Here is a 13,635-nt window from a genome sequence, read left to right on the forward strand (position 1 = left end):
TCTCTACTTCAAAAAGTCAAGCTAGATTCACTTTTGAAGTATTTACCTGCAAAAAGTTTAAAGTTCAGCCACCATTCATTGTCCAAACTTCTTACCATGGTTCAGACAGCCAAATTTATACATTTATCCATTGTTCACATGAACCAGTGAAAAACAAGACTACCAGCTGTTTTATATGTATCTGTCTGCTTTTATTCCCTAATCTGCTCAAGGTAATGCCTAAATTAAGAAATGTGTTTACTTCTTTAAAAAACTAAGCAAGAATCATGCAGTCATAGAATCATTAAGGATGGAAAAGTCCTCCAAGATGACTGAATCCAACCTTTGGCCAAGTAACAGAAAGCCAAATGTGTTCTGGGCTGCATCCAGAGCAGCGTGAGCAGCAGGGCAGGGGGGGGATTCTGCCCCTCTGCTCTGCTCTGTGAGACCCACCTGCAGGGCTGCACCCAGCCCTGGGGTCCAGCACAGGAGGGACAGGCACCTGATGGAGAGATCCAGGAGAGGGCCTCCATCACGATTAGAGGCACCTCTTCCATGAGGAAAGGCAGAGAAAATTAGGGTTGTTCACGCTGCAGAAGAGGCTTCAGGGTATCCTAACTGTGGCCTTCCAGTACCTGAAGGGAGCCTACAAGGCTGGACAAGGGAGGATGGCTTCAAACTGAAAGAGGGTAGGTTTAGGTTAGATGATAGGAAGAAATTATTTACTCTGAGGGTGGTGAGGAATGGCAACACTTGCCCAGAGAAGCTGTGAATGCCCCATCCCTGGAAATGTTTAAGGCCAGGTTGGACAGGGCTTAGAGACACCTGGCCTAGAGGAAGGTTTTGGATCTGGATTATCTTTAATATTCCTTCTGACCGAAACCATTCCATGATAATAGCAAAATCAACATTTGAGAACCAAAGGATTCTTGCTTGCTTGTTTATGGGTAGGTGATTCATAATGCTTAGGTCACCAAAATAATTATGGCTTATATAAACTGGCTTATTTTAAAAGGAATGAGGTTTCAAGGATAAGCTTATCTAATCACTCCCTTCCTTCCATGAGATTATATAATAGTATTGTTCAACTGCACATGTAGAAACATCATCTCTTGGACCTCTTTAGGTCAAAGATAATCCCCTGAATTCCCCTTGCAAGAACCAGGCAGCCCGGTCACATCCAAGGGCAGAGGTATGACCCATACTCACAGACATTAATTCAGATTAAGTACAACTGCTTACCCTGGCAGGTAAGAGCTGAAAGTCCTACTGATGGAGACAGAAGATACACTGAGGACCTTCTCCCCAGGCTGGATAATGAAAAGCAGAATAGCAGGGTGGGAATCTGCAGGTGGATGGTCAAGAACTGCACCAACCACACAAGTCACAAGAAAGACAAGAGCATGTGCAATCACTGAGAGAGATCACAAAAAAGGTTTGAATCTAGGGAGTGCAAGAGGTAGAAATACTGATGAAGGGGAAAGATGGCTGAGCAGATGGACTGGTCAAATAGGAAAAAGAAAATTCAATCAGAATAAGCAGAACATACACTTTTCACCTCAACAGTGACAGGCAACAGTTACCAGGGCTTAGTCACTTTCTTTTTAACCAGAATTTCAAATTAGTAAATCATGCCTGAAGATTAAGCACCACATATCTGCTTTCAAGAGTGACTGTGCTACTGCCCCAAACATTTTTGATTATGAAACCTCACCTGTCATTCACAGTGGATATTTAAATAGTGTTTTCTGTATGAAAACGCTGATTTTTAGTATGCACATTACAGCCATTGTAATGGTGAGTCTGAAATACTACTGGGCTTCATGCCTTAAAAATCCAAAGGAAAAAGACAGCAGTCTATGTCTCCAACAATTTGCAGTTTAGGTGCAGCAATAATCACCAGTCAAATTCAAAATGATGGGCTTAAAAGCAGAAAATGGCAACCCTGGTAATTTGACTGTGTTCTGCTTTGAGTGGTACAGTGGCAAAGAAAAAAAATCTTTTAAGAAGGATTTGACAGTGAATTAAAAACTGGAGATAGCCAGTGATCCCTTACAAAGAGAGACAACACAAAAGGAGTTACCTAGCAGGTGTTTTGCTTGCAGCATGCACAATGCAGGCTGGCATCATGGACTTTGACATGGGAATTCACTTCAACCCTCAATGAGAAACTAATAGTGGGGATGGGATAGTGTTCATTGCTTTGCAGAAGAGCAAACTAGATCACAACAATCCCTTTCAACAGAGGGGGAAAATGAGCAATACATATGAAGTGATAAAAACAGTGACATTGTCAAAGAAAGAGAGAGAAATCATCTTAGCAGTTCTGCTTTGGACAGATTTCACATATTGAAGCCACTACAAGGCCAAATACTATTTCAAGAGAGGAGGAAATTGATAGGTTTAACAAGTTGGTGTGAAAAAAAGAAATGTGTATCTTCAATGCAGGACTTAGTCCTAACCAGAATATTAGCTCCTGGAAAAATCAAAGACAGTGCCTCCGATTATGGAGCTCAGAGACTGGAAACATAGAGGTTTTATCCCCAGTTTCTAAAGAGAGCAGGGAAAAGACCTCTGCAAAAAAGGTCACGACTCACCCAGTAGCTCAAGATTACAGTTTGGACTGAAGGAGATACATAATTTTTGGGACGCAGCAACAAGAAGGGAGGAGCAGAATTTGCATTAATGGACCAAAAGAACCAAAGAGAAAGAACAGAGTTCTCAAAAGCTCCCTTACACTTAGAAATTAATTTTTCCTTGTGATAATTAAGTTTGAGTCCTTATTTTTAAATATAACTGCATTTTCTGCTGCCCTGGAGATTCTGCCTCTCGCAAAACTGAGTCTGACAGAAGTGACTTTGTGCTGCATATTCCACCCAGTTTGCTCCCAGTGAGACTTGTGGTCAAGTCTGTGACACTGTGCAGCAGTATCCTGGGTCACTGATTCAAATTTGAGGGGAGACAGCCAGCTCCACCAGCTACAGGTGAACAGCAGCAATACCACAGCCCATGGTTGAAACAAGCGTGATTCTGTTGATTCTTAGATCCAGCTGCTCACACCTTGGGTTTCCTCCAAGGCTTTGATGGCATCCAATGTGATAGGTACTTGATAAAAACACTTAGAACAGAAAAGCTCAAGCTTACCAAATCCTGACATGATGTATTACAAGGGAATGGGAAAATTAAAAAGGGAAAATCAACTGGATCTTCTCAAAGAGCTCATAATATTCAGACCCTGGAAAACAGACGAGCTACCAAAAAGGAAGTATTTTCAAAGTATATACTGCCCTCCTGTGTACAACTCAGTATTAAACCTAACAGCTGCAACCTATTTCAAAAATTTAAAATAATGTGATGCTGTGGTGTCCCAGATAATGTAGGAACAGTGGTAAAATCCTGGCACTAAGGGAACAAATTGAAGAGACAGTTCAGACTAGGGCTGTCATCAATGAGAAACTAATCACTGCCATGGGCCCTCATCCCTCTTTTATGAAGATCATGCTAGATCCCTAGCACCAAAACCCATGAGAGCTGCAGAACTTCTCACAGGCAAAAGGCAAAGCACCCCCAAGCTGGCTCTGGCCCCCACCACAATCACAGATTGTCCACAAATGAATGACTGCTTTAACTAAAAATAATTTCTTCCAATTAAAGCTTCTAACAAACAATGCGAGTTGGGCACACTTCCTGCTTAATTACTTACCTGTGCAGAGATAATTTCTTTTTTTCGTTATTCTTGATACCTTCTTAAACAGTTCTGTTCTTTTGGAAAAGAAAAAAAAAAGCATTTTAACTGCATTAATTAAAAGAACTGCAGTGTAAAAATGTAACTGGTTATTTCTGTTAAGCAATGCCATGTTGTGCAGAGATCTTACTGCACTTCTATACATCACTTCTCAGCGGAATGAAAATTTTACTCACCACTAAATACTTCCTCTCTGCTTTTTTATTTTAGCTTGCCCTTTTCAGAAAAGCAGTTCCTCAAGCAACTGCAGAGCAAAATTGAGAGCAAATTCACAGTCACAGTGAAAGGTACACAATCTCTGTTTCCCATTGCAAGTTGTATTTGTACTTGCACACTCTAAACATTAAATTGAAAAAGTCTTTTAAGATCATAGTTAAGACTGATTTGAAAATAATACATACTTGTCTTCTAGGCATACCATGGCTTCCTAACACAATTTAAAAAAATAATTTTTCAGGTAACTCAGTTACTATATACAAAAATCCAGCATAATCTTTATGGAAGCTAATCAAAAACTTCTGGAGCAAAGTAGATGTGAGTAGCCAAATTCTCACGATGTTTACATTGTACACTGAAGAAGAGCATTATTGCTGAAATAAATTCTTTATTTCCTGAAACATTCCAAAACAGTAGTATACACAGTTGTAATCAAATATTAAGTCATATGCCATTATAAGAAAGCATTGATTAGTGCAATTGGATTTTGTAAAAGATCTATCAAAAAGATTTATTTGCATTAAAACTCATTTTCCATAAGCAACTGTTAATAAAACATTACAATTTTATTCTTTGTAATAAAGTACCGAAAATCAACAGTAGTTTTAGAGATCACTGTACCTTTGTAAGTGAAATGTGATTTATGCTGCCATTTTAAATACAAAACACTATGACAATAAATTAACAATTCAACAAATGGTGATAGACCAACAAAACCATGCTGACCCAGCTGCTTGGCAATTTCCAGTGAATGCTACCTTTTTTTTTTCTTTTGTGCTTCTGCAACATAAACATACATTGTATTGCCAATGGTAAGATTTTGTAAGATATGTTCCTAGTGCTAAAAAAGTACATTACCCCAAAAATATCATTTATGGCACAGAAAAAGTTAAATTATTTCTCTGTAGTTCAAGGTTCAGGCAAGTTTAAATGAACTTAAGTATACAAAATAAAATGTACTGAAAACACTAGAAAAAAATTCAAGCACATACATAAGTACCCCGAAATTCAAAATAAAATGTGTGATGCCTTTACACTGAATAAATTATCTCAGAACTTCAGTACAGCAAAGCTGCCCAAAAGGAAAATATCCTAGTTCGTTCCAAGGAAATAATCTTGTATTTTGCACACAGATAATACTTTCTTCAGTTCCAAATGCCGACACTGCCATTGTTAGTCTGGTAACAATGCAGCTGTTCAGGTAACGGATTAAGTGCAATCTCTAGTATTTGATAAGATGTTCATTTTTTAAAAATGACATGGCATTGTAGATGGTTACAGATTATGATCCTGGGGAAAATAATACTGTATGACCCTCCTTTTCCAGATAACTGTTACCCAGCCAGCTGGGTAATGAAATCTTTGTTATGTGTTTTCCACTGCTGAGGGGCATCCTTCATCAATAGCAGCCGTCTCTCCAGTTCCCATCCCGTATCGTGCTCAGGGATGACAGTGCCTTTGGAGGCTGAAGAAAACTGTGACAGGAGGAAAAAAAAAAAGGAAAATGAGGTTGTATTTCCTGTGAAAGATTAAGGCAAAATACATCATTTACTTCTGCAGTGAAAATGGCTTTTGGGCTTGCTTAGAGACACCCCTCTGGTATATTTCTGGCTACATATTAATGCACATGCAAATATCTGTGGTGAAATTAAGGCCATTTCCAATGAAAAGAACATGAAATATTTGTAAGAAGGAATTAAATTAATAATTGCAATCATGAATGAGATGCCTCTAAATGGCAATATTTAGTTTTTCAGGGTGGGCTAAAGATGGCAAAAATGTATTTTTTGTCACTTATGGGCAGCAGAGATCTAATGGGAAATATTTTCCAAAAAGCTATTGTGCTCAGCATGCTCATGAAAAACCAGCAGTTTCATAAAAATACTCTGCAAGCGGTGAAGAATTTTATTGGCTGAAGAACTCTGCTCCAGACTCTCTTTTATCTGTCACAAGACATGTGATGATGTGTTTCCAGAGCCACCAGTTCCAACACTGCAACTTCTGATTGGAACTCACCATCCCCTGGGTCCCCATTCTCACACCTGAGCTGCATCTCTCACTCATGAACAAGGACTTCTAAAACACTTCCTGACCATCTTCCAAACCCTCCAGGTACTACTGAGGCAACTATTTCAAGTAAAACTACAAAAAGGTAAAACAACCATCTGACTTGATCTAACTGCCAACTCACTGGTAACACAGCAGGCCCTGTACCTGATTTGCCACAACCGTAATTTTTCACCCTCCAATTTGCTGAAAAAAATTGTGTTTCAATTATGTGAAACTATGTCATACAAAAGCACACCTCAAGTTTTGTTTTCACACTGCTCTGCTTTTGTTGTAAATTACTGATACCTCCTCTCCCTTTCAAATGCTTTCTGCTGTAAAAAGGCAGAGGTAGCTTGTAAAGTAGGCAATCGGTAAGTCAGAGCAGCTTCAACTCTCTGCTGCAAATGCTTTTTTTAGTAGCAAAAACACAGCACTTAAGTAAAAGCAGTTGGTTAAAGTTAGATTCAGCCAAGCTCCTTTGTGCAGCTCCACTTCAGTGCAGCATTATTTCTCTTTGATATAAATCCAGTTACTTGAGACTAAGAACATAATCTCCCTCTACTGTTTTCTGCAACTGCTGCTTTTGCTTCCAGAAAAAAAGAAGAAAATATGTTTAATAATCTTCAAGAAAAACCCAAATCAGAGAGGGCAAAAAAAGAATAATAATTAACTTGAAAATAATTTTAAGAATATTGCTATGTATGCAGAGGTGAATCTCTGCTACAGGACACTGACAAAAAATGCGCCAGCAATGAAAACCATTTCAAACAAGCACAAGCCGTCAGTATGACATCATGTTGTTTGAGACAACAGAGTTTTGGAGGGGCTGCAGTGCATTTCTACTTTTCCATTACAAGCTGGATGGCAGTGACTGACTTCATTACAAGGCAGCAAGAATAAGCAAGCCCTGGCTTCACAGGTATGCTTACATTCCTGCCACACTTGTGGCTGGTATCTGGCAGGAGCCAGGCCCTGAGCTGCTGACTGACTTTCTGTCTTTAGCTGAAACCTGTCTCACCACTGGGGCCTTGTCTGGGAGCTGGGAGTGCTGGCTGACCCTGATCACCATTAATGCTGCTCTAGGCTGGGCACTGCAGGGTAGCCCAGCTGTCCCACTCAGCTCCCTGCTCACCCTGCCCTAAGGGCAGCTGCTCCCACTGCCCTTCACACTGCATTAGGTTAATACACAGAGAACTGGAAAGTGGGGTCTGCAAGAAGCCCCAAGATTGGAGTCAGAAAGTGCTGAGAATTGTGTGGATCCAATCAACAGGAGCAAATAAAAAAAATAAAAAAAAAGGGTGCTGTCTGGCTTCTAAGAGATGGATTTCACCATCATAACTTCTTTACACTGCTTGAATCTCTGATGGTAAGGAGAAGACCAGTTAATATTTAGCCAAGTTATTTACCTCAGCTATTATAATTTCATATTACAAATTATTAAAAGCACTCTCTCATCCTGTGTTTTATTCTATGAAGTAAATACTTAAGCTCCTAAATGCAAACACAATACAATGTGTCTGAGAACCCATTTTAAGTATCTAAAACAGCAGTAACTTGGCTACTTAACAGTCTGGCTAAAGGGAGGAAGACAGATTTGCTCTGAGTATGCACTTTTCCCTGAACATCTGATTTATTTAAACAAAAGACCTGTTCTATTTTTAATCAAGTCATGACTACAAACACTATTTAAGTTTGAAAGAATCTAGACTCTTACACTGATAATCAGAAAAAACATTCATTAGAAAATACCACAGTGAAAAAAACTCACAACTAAATTCCTTTCAAGAGAAGTCTGTATGAACTGAAACTGCTTATACTTTTCCAAATAAATCAATAAAAATGAATCAATAAAGTCGAACAACAATGTGAAAGAACTGTTGGCTGAGCTCCAGTCTACCCGTGCTTTTTGAGTCCTATGAACTCCTCATTGCCACAGTGCAGACCATCCATCTTCAACAATCACTGGTTTGGCTCCATGGCAACACAGGATGCTGCTAAGGCACATTTGAAGGAAAGGAGACAGGAGCCCAGACTTCCTGGGCTATAAATACCTTTTTACTGATTTGAATCAGCTTCTAATAAAAACAGTGTTGAAAGTACAGTGTCTCTCTCACTCTCCCACTGAGAGAGTGTTTTTCTTTTATATTGTCTGCTGTATGAGAAGTTACAAAATAGCAAGGGACTGGTCTTCACAACACAGAAAGGCTTCCTCACATGTTGCTATGAAAGATTTAAGAGCACTGCAGAAGAACATGAAGTAGAGGAAACGAAAAAGAAAAAAAGGAAAGAAAACCCTCAACTATAAAGAAGTCTAACTGAGAGAGTTTCTAGCTGAGAGCAAAGAAGGCAAATCTCACGGTACAATCTTCATCAAAGAAGAAACCTGACCGCACTTTATCAGTTTCACCACGGTTGGTCAAAATTTGTTATCAGTCAGATCAGGGTAATCCCCAAGTAACTAAACTAAAGAGAGAATGTAAACAATTGAACTTATTCTAGATCTAGCCAGTATGTAGTAAAAAGTACAAAAATAATGACAGCTAAACAGTGACAGTTCATACAACAGAAAATGAGGTAGTCACACAGCAGGCCCTCACAAGAGGGATGTCTGTGATGGGAAGAAATAGTTAAGAGAAGTTTTTCCTTGAGAAGACTTAATTCTTATTAATTACAGAACATGCAGCTAAGAGTTTAACTCCCAGCTATGACAAGGTGATTAAAACAGAATCTCTTTCATCAAGCCTATTTTATTGCTTGACCTAAAAATAATTGAGGATGAATTTCTCTTTCTTATTTTTTTTTTGCATGCAAAAATTTGCATTTGCTTAACAGTACAGCTTATTGCAATTATGTGATATTCCAGGATTCCTTGTGTGCCTATTGTCTCCCAGCTGGAATTTGAAAGATGCTGGCTCAAACCTAGACTGTGCTATCCAGAGTATTTCCTTCTTCACGACACTGTAATGGTACAACTTGCATTTTTAAGGACTACTGCCACTTACAACAACAGGGATACAGCTCTCTCTATGTGAGCACTCCAAGATTAGCTCATGCTGTGACAATGAAATAGTGTAGACACAAGTCTGGGAGAAGGTAAGCCGCATCAGTTAATTGTATGAGGTTTGCGTTTGTTTGGATTTCTTACTGACAGGTAGCAATCCATTCCTTTTTACATGTGATTACACACTACCATTATCAAATTTTACTAGGGGTTACCATGCATTTTCCATCACTATTTCTGGCAAGCAACCTTCACCTATTCAGTGACTCAGCACTGGGAGACAGAAGGTGAAGTTCCATATTCAGGAAACAAAAATAATTCCACAATTTAAGCCTAAGACACAGAGAATGAGGTCTGTTTAACTCTCACCTTCGAACTGGCTGTGCAATTTTACTTCTGGGAATGCCGCTCCCATTGACGGCCAGCGATGGTCTTGGAAGAGCACTGCGCCCTACAATGCCTGGACCAGCAGTCTTGTTTGGCATTGGGATCCCAGTGCTGGAGTACAGCTGCGAGTTGCTGGACACTGGAATGCTGCTACTATTACTGCTCCCTTGTACGGTGGGGCTTACATAGGCAGTAGCTTTGAGAGGCTGTCTGACAGACACTGGAAAATGTCCCACACTGTGAACTCGGTGTTGAAGCTGCCCAGGCGATGGAACTGTGAAGAGTGGTAGAAAGTGAAGCAACAAGGTCAGTATGCAACAAAAAAGACCAGGTAGTAATGCTAATTTCTAGATAGATCTGAGTAAGGATAAACACAATGTTATACAATTGCTGATTACAAACTGCTTAAAAACCTCTTTAATCCAACACTGTATCCAATAATATTGCACTGAACTAAAATATCCTGTTCCACCCCCATCCTGAAAAAAATAAAAATCTTAGTCCATATTCATCCTTCTTTCTACCCTCAAAGAGATTAAATTAGCCATACAAGCACACTAAATCCACCTACGCACGTAGAGCTTTAAACAGGAGAAACTGCTGAAGGTATAAATTAGTCCCTGTTAGGTGATTTTGACTTTTGTGAGGTCGCTTTCAACAACCACAACTTGTTCCAGCAACATTGCATTAAAGCACTGTGAAGCAGCACAGAAGTTTAAGCTTTATGCAGAAAAACAATAAAAAGGCCATAAAAGGTCTTTTATATATATTTTTACAGCATATTCCACAGCTGATGTTATGTAAACTATCATTTTAAATCAATGCTATGAGCTGCACAAGCTTTATATATAGATTTCCTACCCAATCCTGCCCTCTGGTGTACACTTGGCAGGCATCACTTTGTGAGTCCACATACCAAAAGCAAACTGTCAAAAGCCTGATGCACATAAATTAAGACAGTGCCTTTAGAGAAATCCTTTTTCAAAACGTTAAAAAAGGACATCTTGAAACCATTTAAGGGCACAGGAAAAATTGCAGAGGAGTGATTAAATTAAACCATACTGTCAATATACTGTTACAGAATTCTTATCATATCATAGCTCCAAAAATATCCCAGTACAACCACTTACAATAGATCATTTTTTCAAAAAGTATTTCAGGAAAATTGAATTTTATACACACACACATACATACACACATGTAAGACCATCAACACACAAAGAAATATGTATTTCTAAAATAATAAACAAAATTAAACTTTCAATGCATTACCATGAAAATCCATGTAGGAACCTGAACTATTTCCATTCTCATATTCAAGCAAAAAAACACAACCCACTGATCAAGAATATTTTTCGGAACCGAAGAAATTTAATTGTTTTGAAGACATTTGTAACTTTTGCTCAGATTTGAAAGAAAACACCCACAAGAATTTTTTTTGACAACTTCTCCCTCCAAAATCTCACAGGAAATGGAGAGCATAAGCTAAATCCCTTCTTCACTAATTATTTTTCCCTTTGCTTCTTCTAGTCCAGTATAATCCACTTCTCCCACTTCCACCTGAGAACCTCAACTACTGTATTAGAAAAGATGAGATGGATCTTGATCTATCTTGCTTACATTCTACACTAATAATTCACCTACTAGATCAATACTCCCTTCATCCCCCCCAATTAAGAAGCCACTTAAACTAAACCAATTACAGAGTAATTTTCAACACTCAACAAGTGTATTATACTTGAGAATATAAACCTCTGTTTACTGCAGGTCCTCAGAAGAAAGTGGCTCAACTTCAGTAGAAGACAATATTTATACAGTGTACTGTACAACCAGCATTGTAGACATTACTAAGAAAAGCAGTTTTCAATTGTAGTATCAAAACTAAAAAATGTGAGCTTACATTAAATAATTGTATTTTGGTGTTTCTACAATATTGCTATTTATTATTACTATTATTATTATTTCAGTTTTAAGGTTGGCACAAGACAAAAGGGCAAAGAAAAAAAAAGTGAAGAAACTTTAATTAACAAGACTGGCAGAATTTGCTTTCCAAAACATGAACTTTGAAAATCCTGAGGTATATCAAAATCTGGTGCAAAAGAACAGTCTGCTTAATTCTTCATAGAACAAAGGATCAATGACTAGGACATGTACTGCTGGGAACCAGGGAAAAAGCAGCCTTGAAGCCTTAAGTTTCGTAGCCTGCACAAGGACAAGAAATTATAACAATGATTATACACTTGCAGGGTGCATGTGAGTGTTTCGTGATGTTCTGCAGAAAGCATGTTTTCAAGGAGGTGTTGCCTTCTTGGACCAATGAGTCCTTTCTATTCTGTTTTGCATGTACTACCCTATGCAAGTGTAGTGTTTCTTTAAATAAAGCTCTCTTTTGCTTCTCCATTACATGAGGGACTATGCTGCATTATTCTTTTCGCTGCTCCTATAGCCAAAATGCAACAGACATGTATTCTACCACTTTATCAACCCCTTGCGCTCAGCCAAAGAACCCAGGTACTTACTGCACGACTGCATCCTTGAAATCCCATTACTGGCTCCATGCAAATTGGAGTCAAAGCTCTGACTGTTCCTCACAGTGACAGGAGGGCCAGCAAAGCCAGCAGTACTGCTGATGGTGGGGGTGCTTGGCATCCGAGCGAGGTTAGGCATGCTTCTGCGGAGCTTGTCTGCAGCAAAAAAGGACAACAGCCACAGTCAGGACAGAATTTCCAACAAACACGAGCAGCCTCAGCCTCATTTTCTGTAGAAAATCAGAATGATAACAAACTATTTCAACAAAAAGAGAGGTTTTGCTGTACCAGAAGAATATCAGTGTTCTTGATAGCCTCCAAAAGGAACCATTATGACTACTGCAACAGCATGATTATTCACAAGTAATTTTGAAGACACAAATAGACAGTACATTTGCAGAACTCTAAGGATTTAAATGATAAATAATGATGAGTTTCACAGAGATGCGTAAAGTAGGTCAGGTGAACCATGCCCTAAATGTGCCTGTTTTTTTGCAGTGAATACAAAAGCAAGTGTGTACTGGCAGTGAGACACAGCTATTCACTCTATGGATGTCTAAAGACAGGTGAGAAACCCATCATAAGTGACTGAAGTCTTGCTTTCAGGTGCCAGCAAGATGCTAAATAACTCCATTCAGAACCTAATCTTGTTAGCATGTTAAGTTTCTGCAGGCAGCCACATACAAAAACTGCAAAGTCTTGACACCGTTCAGTTGCTTGGAGCCCTGAGTTGACACAAGAATTTTAAAATCTGGTGTTTCTCCCTCCTACTTCACTTGTGGTACCTGTTTTGGTAGGCGTTTTCATAGTAGCCTTTTATGTAGGGCTTTTCACAAAAAGAAAGCTCCAAATTCCCCAAATGTTTTTGGGGCAGGTACAACAGCTAAGGCAAGCGTCTAAGAGGCCAGAAGATGTCTTCAATCCGACTCACATCAGTTCATTTGAAGAGAGAAACTGAAATTTTCTTGACATCTCAAGGCAGCTTCCCAACCACAACACCATGAGGTAATCTAAGGGAAAACTCTTCTAGTCTCTTCTGCCATCAGGCCAAAGGGAGATGACTCGGTTTTGTACAATCAGAAGGGACTGGGGAAAGGCACAGACTGAAGGACCTGGTCCTGTGACATGACAGACTGCAGTAAATCACCACCGTGGGAAAACAGTGGGCATTTATTAAATTGTCATTGACGACATCACCAAGGTTTGCCTCTTGGCCAGGCACAGAAGCACAGGTGCAGCGCCCTGCAGAGGTGGCTAGGTGCCCCTCATAGCATGGACAGCACAGAGCTCACCAGCTCCTGACCCAGGTTCCACTGGCTGGGAGGTTTTTTCACTGCAACAGAAAGCAGGGCTGTACTTATCTTGCAACAGCAGACATAGCTGCTCTCTCTCACAGAGAGATTTCCAGACTGACACTTTGGTTTTATGCACTGGAACAACACAGCACACTGCCTGGAACTGCTAGCATAGCTCATACAGGGCAAGTTCAGTTCACAGAAACTGCAAGTTTATTTAGAAATCTCTGTTGATCAGTACACATAAATATACAACCTATTTAGCACCATCATTAGCTCCTCTAATCCTTAAAGCTGCTAACAAGTGAAAAGTAATAAGATGTGACAGTACAGTTCTATCTATACAAGTTATTAGGAGTCACTGACAGTAACTTCAATATATGCCTACATAACTCCAGCAACCTGTGTTACAGAAAGGTTGTAACTCCAGCAGGA

The 13,635-nt window shown here is 39.3% G+C and overlaps 1 protein-coding gene across 3 annotated transcripts in view; it reads right to left on the reverse strand.

Moving 5' to 3' along the window:
- Positions 1–4,482: 4,482 nt before the first annotated feature.
- Positions 4,483–13,635, reverse strand: part of SLAIN1 (SLAIN motif family member 1) — a 50,524-nt gene continuing 41,371 nt past the window's right edge. For 2 of the 3 annotated variants that reach the window (XM_079317665.1, XM_079317664.1), the window contains 3 exons: positions 11,897–12,061; positions 9,360–9,651; positions 4,483–5,415 (listed from right to left, as the gene is read on the reverse strand). In XM_079317665.1, the coding sequence (XP_079173791.1) occupies positions 5,340–5,415; positions 9,360–9,651; positions 11,897–12,061 (533 nt within the window). In that variant the 3' untranslated portion in view covers positions 4,483–5,339. The remainder of the gene's footprint in view (positions 5,416–9,359; positions 9,652–11,896; positions 12,062–13,635) is intronic. The other variant, XM_079317666.1, reaches the window with a different exon arrangement.

This window comes from Erithacus rubecula, assembly GCF_903797595.1.
Source record: "Erithacus rubecula genome assembly, chromosome: 1".
Taxonomy (NCBI): Eukaryota; Metazoa; Chordata; class Aves; order Passeriformes; family Muscicapidae; genus Erithacus; species Erithacus rubecula.